We start from the raw sequence: 17,688 nt of genomic DNA on the forward strand, positions 1-17,688 counted from the left end.
TTAAAGACCAAACTGCAAAGACTCTGGCACAAGCCAGTCAAGGGGGTCCCAGGGGTGATGGGCACAGTGAGTGCTGTGTCTCAAGACCTTGGCCTGCACTTAAACACAATGGGAGCTGACAAAATTACCATCTGCCAGCTGCAAAAGGCTGCCTTACTGGGATCTGCACACATTATTCACAGATACATCACACAGTCCTAGACACTTGGGAAGGGTCCGACGTGTGATCCAGTTCAACAGCCAGCAGCGTGTCTGCTGTGGACTCATCTTGTGGTGTTTCAAATAATAATAATAAATAATTGTATCCATTTTGTACTCAACTTTAAACACATGTATTACACCGTTCCTGCAGAGAGTGGTCAGAACAGGAGGACATTGGAGGAGACCCCATCTAGTCCAACCCCCTTCCGCCATGCATGAAAAGCACCATCGAAAGCATAGAGTTTGCCCATGCTTGCTATAGACAGGACTTTAATACTGCTTGGAGGTTTGAGCTGCTTCTGGTTGAAGAACTACCCGACACTGGTCATGGGCCCAGGCTCAATCCTGCAAGTCATACCAGCCTACGCTGTCCTGCCAGCAGTACTAACAGTTTGCCAAGTGAGTAATACATTAGAATATGATGCTGATTGGGGCAATGGGTTCAATCCTTGTGCTGCTGAACTGATGACCAGAGGCCACGAGTCGGGGTGAGCAACCGCTGTTACCCTAACTCCTGCCAACCTAGCCGTTCCAAAATATCCAAATGGGAGCAGATCAATAGGTACTGCTTTGTCAAGAAGATTATAAAAGGCACCCATGCAGCCATGCTAGCAACGCGACCAGGAGGAGTTTATGGACAACAGGTTCCTTGGCTTGGAAATGGAACAAGAGCTCCTCCCCATGGTCGGAGCTGAGAACCGCCTCCAGAAGCCGGAGGTGAAAGGAGAAGCCTCTATCTCTGTCCTGTGTGTTTCTGTGTTATTGGTTTTCCACTGTATTAACTGCATGGAATGTTTCCCTATCTGTGTATGTTGCAGTCCCTTCCTAGGGGAGATAGAGCAGGATATAAATAAAATGTTGTTGTTGTTGTTGTTGTTGTTGTTGTTATTATTATTATTATATTTTACTGACACAAAAACATAGTACGTCACAGCAAACGAGATCTATATGCTGGATTTCGTATCACAAAATCACAAGTCGAACACTTCCCGAGTATTTAGGACAAGCTGGAATGTGTCCAGAGGAGGGCGACTCAAATGATCAAGGGTCTGGAGAACAAGTCCTATGAGGAGCGGCTTAAGGAGCTGGGCATGTTTAGCCTGAAGAAGAGAAGGATGAGAGGAGATATGATGAGGGCCATGTATAAATATGTGAGAGGAAGCCACAGGGAGGAGCAGGGAGCAGGCTTCCTTTCTGCTTCCTTGGAGACTAGGATGCAATGGAACAGTGGCTTCAAACTACAAGAGAGGAGATTCCATCTGAACATGAGGAAGAACTTCCTGACTGTGAGAGCCGTTCAGCAGTGGAACTCTCTGCCCCGGAGTGTGGTGGAGGCTCCTTCTTTGGAAGCTTTTAAACAAGAGGCTGGATGGCCATCTGTCAAGCGTGCTTTGAATGCAATATTCCTGCTTCTTGGCAGAATGGGGTTGGACTGGATGGCCCATGAGGTCTCTTCCAACTCTTGGATTCTATGATTCTATGACTGTATTATTATTATTATTATTATTATTATTATTATTATTATTATTATTATTATTATGATACAGAATCTACCCTCCTGCAGGAGGTGGTCCCGGCCCCTTCCCCTTCCCGCTGCTGCCGGGTGGCTTTGTGGGGCTCCTCCTCTCTTGGATCCATCAACCCCCCAATCCCAACAGTGCCGCCCCCCTCTCGCGCTCCCCTCCTGCCCAAGGAGAGACCAAGGTCGCTGCTGCCGCCGCAAGCCCTCCTGAGCCAAAGGTGCGCTGCCAAAGGTAAAAGCGCTTTGTGAGCACGTCATGAGACCGGCCCGGGATTTGCAAGCACATCCTGTCGCCTCGCAAGACATGGCTGTACGTCTCCCCTCGCTCAAGCGGACTGGGCTTAAGACGATTTGCTTGCAAACTGTCTCCCTGCATTTCGGAGATCACACGGCGGCTGTCGCTGCGGCTTCTATTTTTTATCATACCCCCCCTTCTCCCCCCCCTCCCCCCCCCCAGGATAAGCGGCTCAGGCTTCTTGAGCAAAGCCAAGGGAGAGATTTCTCTAGATCTTTCCCCCTCCTTCCCTCTCGCTTTGTTTCCACCAAACCTCTGGGCTTAGTTTAGAAAACTGACAGCGCGGCTGTTTTTCCCTAAACTGATCCTCTTGGTTTCCGAGGCTTTAAAGAACTGAGAGGGACGTGTGTCGGGAGATGCAGCGCAGCCGCCTGGCCCACAAAGCGTTTTCTCTCCCGGTGGCATCAGCAAGGGTGGCCTTCCCACTTTGGCCACGCTCAAACCATCCTTCTTTCCGTTTATCCTTCCACAATCCACGGCCAGCCCCAGAAAACCCCCCGCCACGTTGGCAGTTTGAATCTGCAGGATGGGGTGAGCTGCCACTGTTAGCCCCAGCTTCTGCCAACCTAGCAGTTTGTAAACATGCAAGTGTGAGTAGATCAATAGGTATCGCTTCTGCAGGAAGGTAACAGCACTCCATGCAGTCATGCTGGCCCCATGACCCGGGAGGACAACGCCGTGCTCCTCGGCTTGGAAATGGAGATGAGCATCGCCTCCAGAGCCAGAGATGAAAGGAGAAGCCTTTGCCTTTGTCTGTGTATTTGCCACATGACCTGAGGGACGTCTACGGACAACGCCGGCTCCTCGGCTTGGAAATGGAGATGAGCATCGCCTCCAGAGCCAGAGATGAAAGGAGAAGCCTTTGCCTTTGTCTGTGTATTTGCCACATGACCTGAGGGACGTCTACGGACAACGCCGGCTCCTCGGCTTGGAAATGGAGATGAGCATCATCTCCAGAGCCGGAGATGAAAGGAGAAGCCTTTGCCTTTGTATTTGTGTTTGCCACATGACCTGGGAGCGTCTATGGACAACACCGTGCTCCTCCATGTGCTGCCCAAGTCCAGGACTTGCCACACAAAAGTCACCCGGCCCTTCCTTCTGCAAGGCAGGAAAAGCACAATCAAAGCACCCCTGACAGATGGCCACCCAGCTCCAGAGAAGGAAATTCCAAGAGAGCATATTCCACTGCCAAACACCTCTAACCATTAGAAAGTTCCTCCTAGTGTTTAGCTGGAATCTCTTTTCCTGCAATGTGATCCCACAAGAGTGCTTTGATTGTGTTTTCCCAACATGGAAGAGGGGATTGGACTGGATGGCCCAGGTGGTCTCTTCCAACTCTAAGAAAGGTCAAGGTTTGCCCCTGACATTAAGTCTAGTTGTGTCCAACTCTGGTGCTCATCTCCATTTCTAAGCCGAAGAGCCGGCATTGTCCCTAGACACCTCCTAGGTCATGTAGCCACTGCCAGGACTGCATGGAGTGCTCTTACCTTCCCTGTTGATCTACTCACATTTGCATGTTTTCAAACTGCTAGGTAGGCAGAAGCTGGAGCTGACAGTAGGAGCTCACGCCTCTCCCAGGATTCAAACCTGTGACCTTTTGATCAGCAAGTTCAACAGCTCAGCGGTTTAACCCACTGAGCCACCGGGAGCTCCTCTTCCAACTCTATTATTCTATTGTTGCTGTTCATTTGTTCAGTCGTTTCCGACTCTTTGTGACCTCATGAACCAGCCCATGCCAGAGCTCCCTGTCGGCCGTCACCACCCCCAGCTCCTTAAAGGTTAATCCAGTCACTTCAAGGATGCCATTATTATTATTATTCTATTATTATTATTATTATTATTATTATTATTATTATTATTATTATGCAGAGGCTGGATAGCCATCTGTCAGGGTTGCTTTAATTGTGCTTTTACTGCATGCCAAAAAGTTGCACTAAATGATCCATGGGGGTCTTTCCAAGTCTATGTCAGTGTTGGAGCTTGCACACCCTTCTGCAAGTGGCATATGCCTGGCGGTGGCACAGCTAGTTAATAGCCAGTTGCATTAAATCACTACTGACCAAGAGGTTGAATCCAGCCTGGGTCAGAGTGAGCTCCTGGCCATTAATAGTCCAGCTTGCTGTTGACCTATGCCGCCCGAAAGACAGTTACATCTATACTGCACCCCAACCCCAAAGAGGGAGAGCAGGGGAAGGCTTACTTGGCAAAGTTGGCCAGGTTCTGGGTGACCTTGGCGATGAGGGTGAGGGTGCGGGCGGTGCGGTCGTCGGGATACTCCTGGAGCAGGTGGAAGAGGGAGGGGGACATGATGGCCGGGCAGAGTAAGCGCAGGAAGAGGGAGGCGCTGATGAGCCGCTCGCTGATGTCCGGCCGGCCCCGGCTGTTGCACTCCTGGCGCCACGAGGCAAAGACCTCCTTCAGCTCCCGGGGAAAGACGCTGCCAAAGAGAGAAGCAACCAACCACGAATTCTGTATTGACCGGATATTCATATTCATACAGTCAAAAGAAGCAGAAAGTTCTGTGTGTATAAAGCAGGCACGGGCCAACTTCGTCCTTCCCTCCAGGTGTTTTGGACTTCAACTCCCACAATTCCAAACAGCCTACCGGCTGTTTGGAATTGTGGGAGTTGAAGTCCAAAACACCTGGAGGGAAGAACGAAGTTGGCCCATGCCTGGTAAAAAGGGTGTATGAACCATAATGTCTTGTTTAGACTTGGGTCAACATCTCCCATTCTCCCTCACCTCCAGCGGGCGGGGATGATGGGAACTAGAGTCCAAGGCAGGGGGAGCGATGGAAGAGAAGACCCAAAGCGCCAGCCACTCACCAATAGGAGTTGATGATCTTGCAGAAGGCTAGTTCGCAGCACATCTTCAGGTTGCTCTGGTGCTCTGGGAGGTCCGAGGAGGAGCACTTGTTCGGGTCCACCTCGCAGTTTTCGTCCGACTCGTACAGCGCCTTGATGAACTCCCCTAAGGACAGGAGCAGGAATCGGGTTAGTGGCAGAGTCCACAATACGATGTGTAGTACATAGGTATTATTTATGTATAGTATTTATATTTCGCCCTTCTCAGCCCGCAGGGCACTCAGGGCAGATTACAATGCACATATACATGGCAAACATTCAATGCCAATGTTTAAACAATTAATCATTAAACACACAACATATATAGACAGACACGGAGGCAATTTAACATTCCAGCTTTCCGGCTTCATGAGGGTATGCTCGGTTCTGGCACCGAGTCCTTTGATGGAGCACTTCCTCATTCTTTTGCACGCCGCTGGAAGGTTTTATGGCGTCGTAAATGAGTTAAATTAGCATCCCCGCATAAAGCAGTACCTAAATTACCTACTTGACAGATGCAACTGTCTTTCAGCCTGCAAAGGTCGACAGCAAGCTAGAATAATGGATGGAAGCTCACTCTGCCCCAGGCTAGCTTTGAACTCATGACCTTTCGGTCAGTAGTGATTTAATGCAGCTCAGCTAGTTGCACCATAATAATAATAATAATAATAATAATAATAATAATAATAGTAATAATAGTAATATAATAATAATCAAAAGCCTGAAAAAGTCACAGAGAATGAACACAATAAATTCCTCTGGGACTTCCGGATTCAGACAGAGAGAGTTTTGGAGCACAAGACTCCTGACCTCACAATCGTGTTGAAAAACCAAGTATGGATCGTCAATGTCACAATCCCAGGTGACAGCAGGATTGTAGAGAAACAAATGGAAAAGCTGACACAATATGAGGATTTAAAGATTGAACTGCAGTCAAGGAGGTCCCAGTGGTGATGGGCACACTGGGTGCAGTGCCTCAAGACCTTGGCCTGCACTTAAACACAATCGGTACTGACCAAATTATCATCTGCCATCTGCAGAAGGCCACCTTACTGGGATCTGCACGCATTATTCGCCGATACATCACAGTCCTAGACACTTGGGAAGGTCTGACATGTGAACCAATACAACAGCCAGCAGAGTGTCTGCTGTGGACTCATCTTGTTGCGTTTCAAATAATAATAATAATAATAATAATAATAATAATAATAATAATTTTTATTTTTGTTGTGTCAGGAGTGACTCCTGGTGTGAGAGAATTGGCCGTCTGCAAGGACGTTGCCCAGGGGATGCCTGGACGGTTTGATGTTTTTATCATCCTTGTGGGAGGCTTCTCTCCCCGCATGAGAAGCTGGAGCTGATAGAGGGAGCTCATCCGCCTCTCCCTGGATTCGAACCTGTGACTTGTCGGTCTTCAGTCCTGCCTGCACAGGGGTTTAACCCACTGTGCCACCGGGGGCTCCATAATAATAATAATAATAATAATTATTATTATTATTATTATTATTATTATTATTATTATTGTGGCACAGTTACCTGATAGCCAGCTGCATTAGATCCCTACTGACCGAGTAGTGATTTAATGCACAATAATAATTATTATTGTCCTGCGTTTTCTCTTAGCAGAGACTCAAAGCAGCAAACCATAATAAAATGTATAGTATGAAGGTATTATTATTATTATTATTATTATTATTATTATTATTGTTTATGTGATGCTTTTTCTCTTATTAGAGACTCAAGGCAGCAAACGACAGTACAAAATACAGTGAAGTATACACTATGAGATAGATAGATAGATAGATAGATAAATAGATAGATAGATAGATAGATAGATAGATAGATAGATACCAGGCCTAGGCCAACTTTGGCCCTCCCCCCTGGTGTTTTGGACTTCAACTCCCACAATTCCTAACACCAATGTTTGGGCTTTTTGGGATATTTGGCATAAAAAGCTTTCACTAGCCAAGGTACAAAGAGTGCGACATTGTTGGGATGGAGTGTGGGTGTGCAAAATGACATTGTTTCAGCAGAAATATATACATATAAATACACATATACAATAATAATAATAATAATAATAATAATAATAATAATAATAATAATAGCTTTATTATTAATAAAGAAAATCTGTTCCTACTTTGAACGTGTTATTTCCTGTTTAATTATGTGGTCTTTCCTTTGCTTGGTGCTTTCTGATGCTGATGCGTTCTGGGAAATGTAGTTGAGGGCAGGGTCTTTTGAATTCTCTGGCATAGGGCACCTCTCTTCCCAAACTACATTCCCCAGAGTTCTGTGCTGTGCTCAAAATGCACAGCTGCTAATGCCGAGGCTGCATTAATGTCACAGAGGAATGGCAAGGCTCTAAGGCAGCCTTGTATGGTATTGAATAAGAAACTGGCTTCGGGAGCCTTCTGAGATTGACAAAACTAGAACGATAAAGTATGGGGTCAGTTTCGATTCGAAAATATTGGGTGTGGGACACGAAAATGCTTCGCACTTACAAAACTTCCTATTTTCTTCCAATTTCCGAAACTTCTGATTTCTTTGCACATGCCTAATACGCGGCACCTACCTAAGGCGTCTTGCAAGTACTTCTGCCCCACCAGCTTCAGGTATTCCTCGATGGCCTTGGTGGCGAGCGTGTTCTCCCGGAAAAGAAGGTGCTCGTTGTCGCCACAGCGGTCAACCTCTGACATCATGAGGTCCGTCAGGAAATCCTGGAAGGAAGGAAGGAAGACAAGCAAGTAGTGAACGGTGTCTCCAAACCAAGGAAAGAAATCTCAGAGAAGGACAGTTCACCTAGCAACGGCCAGTCTGACCCCTAGACACAGACACTTGGCTTTGTTCCTTTTCTTTCCTGCTTCTCTGGGCCCAAAGGGGGTGGGCTGTGGGGTTCCACAATTCCACAGAGATAGAGACACCCCACTTGCCCCACGAGTAACAGAACCTCGGAAGATGCCATTAGCCACAGATGCAGGCGAAACATCAGGAGAGAATGCTGCTGCAACACAACCTTACAGCCCCCAAAAAACTCACAGTAACCCATGTCACTTTTCGTTCCCATTGATGCTACACAGGGCCACTTCACCTAGCAACAACTTTGATGACACAATGAGACAAACAAGGAAGCGATGACAAAGGAAACCAAAACTGTCAGCTGGAGAATGATGAGTGGCCTGGATGGCAGCTCTCTCTGTCCATCACACCAACAAGCCGGATGAGCTCAGCGCTGATTGGTTCCTGGGCGTCCCCATCCAATGATGTCACCAATCCCCGCCCCTTCTCTCAACCCTATGGAGCAGCTATTTCTTCTGCTGAGATGCCATCTCCCTCCATTTGTCAATCAATCCACCCATCAGTCAATCACACAGCAATCAACGAGCAGATAAATGCAAAAACATTATGATTTTAAAAGGCATTACCGCTAGTTAATGATGAGTAATGTCTTAAGAATTACACACACGCACACACACACCAAAAGGCAGGCAGAGCATTGGAGCAGCCTGGTAATGCCATCCACTCAGAGGGATGCGGCCTCTTCAGCTACAAAGGGGAGTGCGCTCTCTTTTAATGGGGCTTCATATTTAATACTATCCAATATGGCTGGAAGACAGAGGGCTTTCCTCCCCACTGAAAACACATGCAACCAATCACTGGGAATGTCCACACTCCACCCAAAGGAACCAGCTAAGCTAGGCAGGCCCCAGTGAGGACCTGGATGGGAGACTGCCAACGAATCCCAGATGTCACGAGCTCTGTTTCAGAGGAAAGGACTAGGAAAACCACTCCATGGCATTCCTCACCTAAGAAAACCCCACACAATTCCAGGGATTGCCCTAAAAGTTGAAGGCGTGCACACGCAATGTATTGTTTGCGCTTTATCTGTTTACTACTCTGCTTTTCTCCTCGTACAAGAACAGCATCCAAAATCAAACGACATTCATTCTACAGCATAGGTGCAGCCCGAGTTTGGAGGAAATGATGGTTTCCTTCTTCAGTTTGTTTGGGTGCCCATAACGGCTCCTTCGATTTGTTCGGTTGCCCATAACGGCTTCTTCAGTTGCCCATAACGGCTTCTTTGGTTTGTTTGGGTGCCCATAATGGCTTTCCCAGTTTGTTCGGGTGCCCATAACGGCTTTCCTGGTTTGTTCAGGTGCCCATAATGGCTTCTCTGGTTTGTTCGGGTGCCCATAATGGCTTCTTTGGTTTGTTTGGGTGCCCATAATGGCTTTCCCGGTTTGTTCGGGTGCCCATAACGGCTTTCCCGGTTTGTTCAGGTGCCCATAATGGCTTCTCTGGTTTGTTCAGGTGCCCATAACGGCTTCTTTGGTTTGTTTGGGTGCCCATAATGGCTTTCCTGGTTTGTTCGGGTGCCCATAACGGCTTTCCCGGTTTGTTCAGGTGCCCATAATGGCTTCTCTGGTTTGTTCGGGTGCCCATAACGGCTTCTCCAGTTTGTTCGGGTGCCCATAACGACTTCTCTGGTTTGTTCGGGTGCCCATAACAGCTTCTTTGGTTTGTTCGGCTGCCCATAACAGCTTCTCCAGTTTGTTTGGGTGCCCATAACAGCTTCTCCAGTTTATTCAGGTGCCAATAACGGCTTCTTCGGTTTGTTCAGGTGCCCATAACGATTTCTTCGGTTTGTGCAGGTGCCCATAATGGCTTCTTCGGTTGGTTCGGCTGCCCATAACAGCAAGGGCCCAGCCGTCACAGATTCCCCTCTGTAACAGAACCACATGGCAGCCAACCTCTGTTCCTCCTTCCCTATTCAGCATTACAGTTTAATCTTTTTTTATTTTCCTTGATTATTTTTATTTAGTGGGACTGACTGTGATTTGGGGACATGTGGGACGGGTGGGTGAAGTGCGCATAGGTGTTTGGGGGCTTGGAATGAAGAATCCCCTTTTCAGCTGTTTTCTCTCCTTCCCTTCCTCTCCGTCAAATACTTCTAAAAGACAGTAATTATCAATCTCAGGAAACTAAAAGAAAACCCTCATTCTCTGAAAATGACTACCACCTAGTTACCTCTCCTCTAGAGTAGAAAGTAGAAACAGCTTCAAGGAAGCATGAGACGTGAAGCAGAAAGGAGACTGAAGAGCACCCACTCCAGGCAGGAGGGACAAAAAGAGGGTTTTTAAAAGGAAGCCCAGGGAGGACAGCTGCAGGTCATCGCTCTTCTTTTCCCAGGGTCTCCTTAAAACGCCTTGCAAAGCTGTGTGATGTGCTGCAGGGAGAGAAAGCGCACGCCTGCCTGCAGCACCTGTCTCTTCTATAATAGAAACAGCTTTAATAAATCTGGTTTCCTCTATGGACAGGAGGGAAAGGATCGCAGAAAGAGTGGTATCTTTGATGTTTTTAATCAAGGTCTTAATGAAGGATATAAGGACAAACAATGCCTAAAATGGCAGGAAGGGGAGCCTGGGGAGCCCCCCACCCCACCCCACCAATAATGGGCCGGACAGAGTGCTTCCTGTTGCTGACACCCGGGTTCCCATGAAGGAAAAAAGGAAAGGTTCCCAGGAACAGAAAGGGGAGACTCGTAAGTTCCTCATTGCTGCCAATGGGCCGGATTTAGCCACATTTTTTTTTACTATGGACCAAAAACAGATATCTGGCTACTCTGTGATTTTCGGGAGGCATGTGATAATGGATACGGGGGTCTACTGGTATCTGGCCAGCAGAAATGGATCGAGGTTCAGCCAAAATGCACAAGCCTAGTGCCTACTGCTGGAGAAAATAAGCTGGTCCTCCTATGAATGACACTTCCCAAGAGCTTCCAGTAACCCCAGGGATGAAGGAACGGGATGCGATGGGTTGGGGAGGGGGGGGTCAAAAAAAGGGGACATTTCCAACTTCCGGCCCAGGTGGGCTTCCCCGTCTGATCTCAGATGCTTCTTTGTGCCACTTGCAGCAAAAAGAAGCGGAGAGATGTCAGCGAAAGGAAGAGGGGAGCCCCACCCGAGCCGCTTGATTGACAGGGGAGAAGATCGACTTTGAAATAATCAGGTCCCGCCTGGTCAGCAATTGCCATTAACGGGATTGACCAGATCTTAAGGGGCTTCTGCTGATCAAACTAATTAGATTAAGGCCTCAACCACCCCGGAGGGAAACTTCCAGCAGCCACAGCCCAAACACAGGGATATCTGCTGTGCAGGAACACAGGAGAGAATATAGCTACTGTCTATAGTAGGCCTGGACCAACTTCAGCCCTCCTTCCACCATTCCTAATAGGTGCTGACCGGTCACAAATGGCCACGAGAAGCCGGGAAATGTGGGCTGGAGAGAAGGGAGGACGGGTGCGTTATCTCCGGAGCCGCCACTTGCCGTATCGCATCGCACCCTCTTCAAACAGCGTAATTAGCGCCGCGAGGAGGGGAGCGCCTGTTTGTGTGCGCGCCGCTTGTACAATTGATTAAAGTCATAATTAGCTGGACGAACGGCTCTTGTAAAAATATGATCAGATCGCTTTCTTCCTTTCTCTCTTTGGGAGGAGAAGAGGAGGGAGAGGGAACGCAGGGGCGCACGGCTCTGCAACGCACCGCAACAGACGCGTTCAAATCCCAAACCGGTTTTGAGTTGGCGAAGAGGAGGCCAACAGCTCAGCAAAAGGCCCGCGGTGGCTACAGGGTACGGACCAAGGGGGACATGCCCCCCAAAATAAGAATTGTCCCCATGAGTTTCCTCCGGTCCTCACTTTGCTAGCCTTGCAGAAAGCATGAGGAAGAACTTCCTGACTGTGAGAGCCGTTCAGCAGTGGAACTCTCTGCCCCAGAGTGTGGTGGAGGCTCCTTCTTTGGAAGCTTTTAAACAGAGGCTGGATGGCCATCTGTCAGGGGTGATCTGAATGCAATATTCCTGCTTCTTGGCAGAATGGGGTTGGGCTGGATGGCCCATGAGGTCTCTTCCAACTCTAGGATTCTAGGATTCTATGAAAGCGAGACTTTGAAAGTCCTCCTTCTATTTGCTGGGTCTGCCTCACCTTGGGACCCCTCTCCCTGGTCTTTGGGTGACCCACTGTATGGCCGGCCCGTTTGCTGGGTTTAGCTCAGACATGTCCAAAGTCTGGCCCAGGGGCCAATTGTGGCCCTCTTCTCTTCAGGCCTTGACTTCCTCCCTCCCTTTCTTGATCACAATCAAAGCCCTGGTTGTAGATCAGCCTGAGGCTTCTGTGGCTGATGGGTTCACTGATGATTTGGAGGATTGTGGGATTGCTTGTGGGGCACAAAATGATGCGCATTCAAGTCAGGGGAATGATGCTTCCCTCTGTGAAAAATCCGACTCAAAAAGTGCAAGGCTTCAACGTCAGTCAGAGGAACAGTTCGAAAGCATGCAAATGTAAGTAGATAAATAGGTCATCATCATAATCATCATCATCATCTTTATTTATACCATGCCACCATCTCTCGCTTCGATGGGAAAAGTCAGAGAGATGCGCTAACCAATCTTGCCGGTCACACAACCAGGAGGTGACAACGCAGGCTCCTTTGGCTTGAAAAATGGAGAAACAAACCCCTCCCCAGAGCCAGAGATGAACGCCGGATCCAGAAGCCAGAAATGAAAGGAGAAGCCTTTGCCTTTGTTTGTGTTTGTCTGTCTCACTCTATATGACTGTAAAGGCAATGAATGTACGCACTGAGTCCCCGAGGAGAGAAGGGCAGAATATAAATAAAGTGTATTGCTGCTATTATAATTATAATAGCAGTGCTTACCTACAAAGCCCTAAATGTTTTGGGACCTGCCTACCTGCGTGACCACATCTCTGTCTACGAACCCACGCGTTCCCTTCGTTCATCCGGAGAGGCCCTGCTCATGATCCCTCCTGCGTCGCAGGCGCGTTTGGTGGGGACAAGGGACAGGGCCTTCTCTGTGGTTGCCCCCCGACTTTAGAACACCCTCCCCAAAGACATCAGACTAGCACCCACGTTGGCAGTCTTTAGGAAGAGCTTGAAGACCTGGCTATTCCGATGTGCCTTTCCGGAATAGGAAAACTCCAGCATTATGTCCCAGAAGCACTTTATTAGAGTTTTAAGATTCTCTGCACATTGCACTTGCCCTGAAATCTAACATGCCACCTGCCACACCCATTACTTGGCCCGGCCCTAGTTTTTACTGTGTTATGGTGTAGCGTTTTGTTGTTACTGCTTTAAGTTTTTTTATTTGCTTTGAGTTGTATTTGTTATGTTGTTGTTGTGTTGAGGCCTTGGCCTTTGTAAGTCGCATCAAGTCCTTTGGGAGATGCTAGCAGGGTACAAATAAAGATAATAATAATAATAATAATAATAATAATAATAATAATTATTATTATTATTATTATTATTATTATTATTATTTTGGGCATTTCTATCCCATCCTCACTTCCAAAGAGGCTCAGGACAGCTTACAGCATGACGACTTAAAAATATTATTATTACTATCATCATCATCATCATCATCATCATCATCATCATCATCATCATCATCAAGATGGCTTAATGTTGTTGTTGTTGCTCTGCAGCACCACCACAACTTCAGCTATCTAGAGGGGGTTCTGCAGCTTCCACCTATCAGGTGACACTCGTGAGCCAATCAGGCTCTCCTTCCTGATACTGTAACGCTTTTAGGGGCAGCCTTGTCCCACCCTCTGGCGAGCCCAAGGGGTGCCATCTTGGCCACCTTAGCCGCCTGCTGAGTGCTCTGCCACCATCCCTAAACGGGCACACTTCGTTTGCCCCAGAGGGAGGAACACTCTCCAGAGAGGGCCAATGAGTAGAAGTGCAGGTTGTGTGGCCCATCCATCATGGAACCACCATGGCTTGCTCCTCCTGCCCCACAATGACTTCCCTCTAATCAATGCGTTGATGCATAACGTCTTATGGCTAAGACTAGGAAAAGTGGAGCAGTCGCACAACACAAAACACCAAGCGGAAGCACATCCCCTTCCGTGGGACCCCCAAGGGGCTCCAGCCCGAGGGGAAAGCAAAACCCATCACCATCACAACAATAGCCCATGTCTCTAGGCTTACAACCGTATCAACCAACGCACAAAAATGAGGAAGGAAGAAGAAATAGTCAGAAAGCAATCTCTTGTTTGTTCACCTATGAAGTACAGATGATCACACATCCATATAACCCAGAATATCCAGGCAGGGAATCCACAGTATCTGCTTTGAGATGAAATATCTGAGTCCACACTGCCAGATAACCCAGTTCCATGTGGATTTCATACAGCTGTGCAGAGGGGGCCTTGAAGGGCACACCAACGTGACATCTTTTGACGTAGCGTTTGGAATGGGAAAAATATTCAAAAATATATTTGAAATGATTGAAAAGCACGTTCCTCAAATGACAACTTGAGGACGAGAAACCTGAATGTGCCTCCATCCGAACGGACCAGAAGAAAAACAACCACCTGACAAAATCTACACCTGAGACTCTAACAGAGTAAGTTTTATGGGTGGTTGTTTAACCTCTTTGCCCGACCAAGACGCCAGTTTGCACGGTGGATTAGGAGCATTTTTGGTTGGCCCAATAAAAGTACTGCAGATCTGTGAGTTTTGGGTATGGCTGCATTTTCCTGTATGGCGAATGAGTTTTCTGACGAATGAGAACCACCACAGATTGGGATCGAACGCTGTGCAAAATTCACAAATACAATGTTCTGCGCAGAAAATGCATACCAAAAACTCTGCTGTGAATTTGCACACAAATTTGTGTTGAAGAAGAAAATAGTTACAATTACTCATTGCTTCGTTCCAAAATGCAATTAGCAAAGAATGGGACACACGCAAACAGAACCAGGTTGCTGGTCCATTGAGTGGCAGATATCGGCCATTGTTTTTTATTACCCAGGGCCAGGGATGGACTCTATAGTTGTGTGCACTGGCGACAGCCTTTTGCCCCTTCTGGTCCCCCCTCCTCCATCCCTCTGGACCTGAAGGACGGAGCCGAGCCCAGAGGCAGAGGAGACCCTTCTTACCTTGGCCTTCCCAGTGCTCTGCAGGATGTGGATGAGGGCAATGGCCATCTCCTCCTTGTTCTTGACGCTCAGGTTGGGCTCCAGCACCGAGCAGAAGACCATGTAGTTGTTGGTGACGTACTCCGCAAACTCCTTGTACATCTCCATGGGCAGGATGTTCATGCTCTGGTAGCGGGATCTGATGCGGATCATGGGAGGGGGCCCGGACTTGCCCTTGCCCGGGTTGGGAGTCACCACATGGTACCACCTCTCCACAAACAGCCGCCCGGTGACGGAGGCGGCCGGGATGCTGACCATGCCCACAAAGTTGGTCTTGTCCTTCTTCTTCTTCTTGTCCGTCTCCTTGTAGAGGTGGACGGTGATGCTTCGGACGGAGGGCAGGTTATAGAAGTCAAAGTGCTCCCCCCAAAAGACGTTGTCCGTTTTCAACTTGCAAGTGGTCCGGGCGTAGAGCACCTCGTCCAGGCAGAGCTCGCACAAGTACTTCTTCTTGGCCGGCAGGTCCTTGGCCTCGATGATCCACAGCGTGAGCATGTTCTCCACCCGTCGGCTGTTGTCCTGGGCACACAAAGCAATGCAATGGTTCATTATTATCATTATCATTACCACTGACCACCTGCTGCAATGCAACCTAAGCCCTGCCACATGCACAATGGAGGACCTTCTTGCAGCAACACCGGAAGCACTCCAAGTGGCCAGATACTGGTCAAAGGACATTTAACCAACTACCAAACTCACAAGTTGCGTATTTTCTCTGTTTGTTTGCTTTGTTCTGTTAGAAATGTAATATAATGGACTGGTTGCTCTGACACGACAAATAAACAAATAAATCATTATCATTATCATTACTATTATTATTCATTTGCAGCATTTATATTCCGCCCCCCTTTCTCACCCCAAAAGGGGAATCAGGGCGGATCCGGATCGAAGAACACATACATGGCAAACATTCAATGATGTTAAACAGACAGGACAGATTACAGATAGAGGTATTATGTCGGCATTTTCCCCCAACACCGGCATCCTGGAGGTTGTACTCAATTACGGCCACATGAGGGTGCTGTTTCTCCATCCTCTTGATCAGATCCCACAACGTGGGTATGCAGATGACTCCTTGATTGACTGAAGTGTCCAGTTCCAAGAGGACAAAGCATGGGCCAACTTGGGCCCTCCCTCCAGGTGTTTGGGACTTCCACAACGTGGGTATGCAGATGATCTCGATTGACTGGTGTAAGTGTTCCAAGAGGACAAAGTTATGGGCCAATTTGGGCCCTCCCTCCAGGTGTTTTGGACTCCAACTCCCACAATTCCTAACAGCCTCAGGCCCTTTCCTTTCCCCCCTCAGCCACTTAAGGCTGAGGGGGGAAACAGGTCCAAAACACCTGGAGGGACAAAGTTTGCCCATGACTGCTGTAGACTGTACTTTAATATTGCTTGGAAGTTTGAGCTGACAAACTGTCAGGTTTTACAATGTATAGGTGAGTCATGCACTGCTAATGGGCTTCTATTGGAAATGCTGAGTCATGCATTAGCTGTATATAGGGAATCATTTGGGGAATGTGTTCTGGCCTAGTCCAGGTGATTGTGAATGATGCAATCCTGGGTTTGGGTTGAGTCAATGAGTTGGGAACCAATCAGTGATTGCTATGTGTAAATGAATTGTATATAAGGAAGTCATGTACAGTGTATATTTCTCCTTGTGCTGTGATGTTGTTCGTCGAAGGCTATATGTAATTAAAAGAACCTGTCTGCTAAGACAAGATATAACTGTATGCTGTGGTAAGTTTGTAACATCATCTAGACTGGGGGAAAGACAATGGTAAAACTGACAATGGCCGGGCATGTGCTCAAGTGTCTGTAAAAGGTTCCAGAGTGACTGCAGGCTGTGGGAGCAGTTGACTGAAAATACTGTGCAGGAAGAAGCTACTGGAAAGCGCTGAAGTTGTGCAACTGATCTGCTGCTGAATTGTGAAGTTAATCTCAACAGGTTGTAGGAATACCTGACATTGGTTATGGGCCCAGTCTCAATCCTCTAAGCCAGGGGTCCTCCAATTTTTTAAACAGAGGGCCAGGTCACAGCCCCTCAAACTGTCGGAGGGCTGGATTATAATTTGAAAAAAGCATGAATGAATTCCTATGCACACTGCACATATCTTATTACTATTGCAAAAAATACTTAAAAACAATACAATAATTAAAATGAAGAACAATTTTAACAAATATAAACTTATTAGTATTTCAATGGGACGTATGGGTCTGCTTTTGGCTGATGAGATAGGATTGTTGTTGTTGTTGTGTGCTTTTAAGTCATTCAGACTTAGGTTGACCCTGAGCAAGGGCCGGGTAAATGACCTTGGAGATCCGTATCTGGCCCTCAGGCCTTAGTTTGGGGACCCTTGCTCTAAGAACTACTATGCTGGGTGAGATGGATCCCCAAGAATACTCTGAGCTTTTTCTTAAGGCTGCGGGAATTACAAAGGTCTCTCAAAGAGGGGAGAAAGAGGGCAACCCAGGCTTATCTGGGCGGAAGTGGTGACCCTTTGGAGTGCCTTCCTATCTATAGCCTCTGTGCAGATGAAGAAAGTGAGGACACTCTCAGTAGTAGAATGCCACCAGCATTTTCTCATTCAGGACGCAAGGGAGGGCATGTCGCCCTGAGCTCTTATGCCCGGCTGCTGCAACTACCTTGTTTGGGTGGACGGCCCGCCGCAAGTTCTCCATCCATTTGTCGCGTTCGGCTGCAGATCGGCAGGAGAAGCATTTGCTGCCGGAGGACGTTGTCACCTGGAGGGAAGAGCAGAGAGAAAGGGTCCCTCACAACCTGAAATTGGGGGACAACAACAAGGCAGAAGGCGCGAAGCACCGACCG

General features: G+C 47.8%; 1 protein-coding gene across 8 annotated transcripts in view; it reads right to left on the reverse strand.

Annotated features, from left to right (window-relative positions):
* DAB2IP (DAB2 interacting protein) overlaps window positions 1-17,688 on the reverse strand; it is a 225,715-nt gene that overhangs the window by 19,693 nt on the left and 188,334 nt on the right. For all 8 annotated transcript variants that reach the window (XM_060757581.2, XM_060757582.2, XM_060757580.2 and 5 more), the window contains 5 exons: window positions 17,505-17,603; window positions 14,820-15,377; window positions 7,437-7,581; window positions 4,844-4,988; window positions 4,219-4,455 (listed from right to left, as the gene is read on the reverse strand). In XM_060757581.2, coding sequence (XP_060613564.2) covers window positions 4,219-4,455; window positions 4,844-4,988; window positions 7,437-7,581; window positions 14,820-15,377; window positions 17,505-17,603 — 1,184 coding nt within the window. The remainder of the gene's footprint in view (window positions 1-4,218; window positions 4,456-4,843; window positions 4,989-7,436; window positions 7,582-14,819; window positions 15,378-17,504; window positions 17,604-17,688) is intronic.

Source organism: Anolis sagrei, chromosome 11 (assembly GCF_037176765.1).
Source record: "Anolis sagrei isolate rAnoSag1 chromosome 11, rAnoSag1.mat, whole genome shotgun sequence".
In the NCBI taxonomy this organism is placed as follows: domain Eukaryota; kingdom Metazoa; phylum Chordata; class Lepidosauria; order Squamata; family Dactyloidae; genus Anolis; species Anolis sagrei.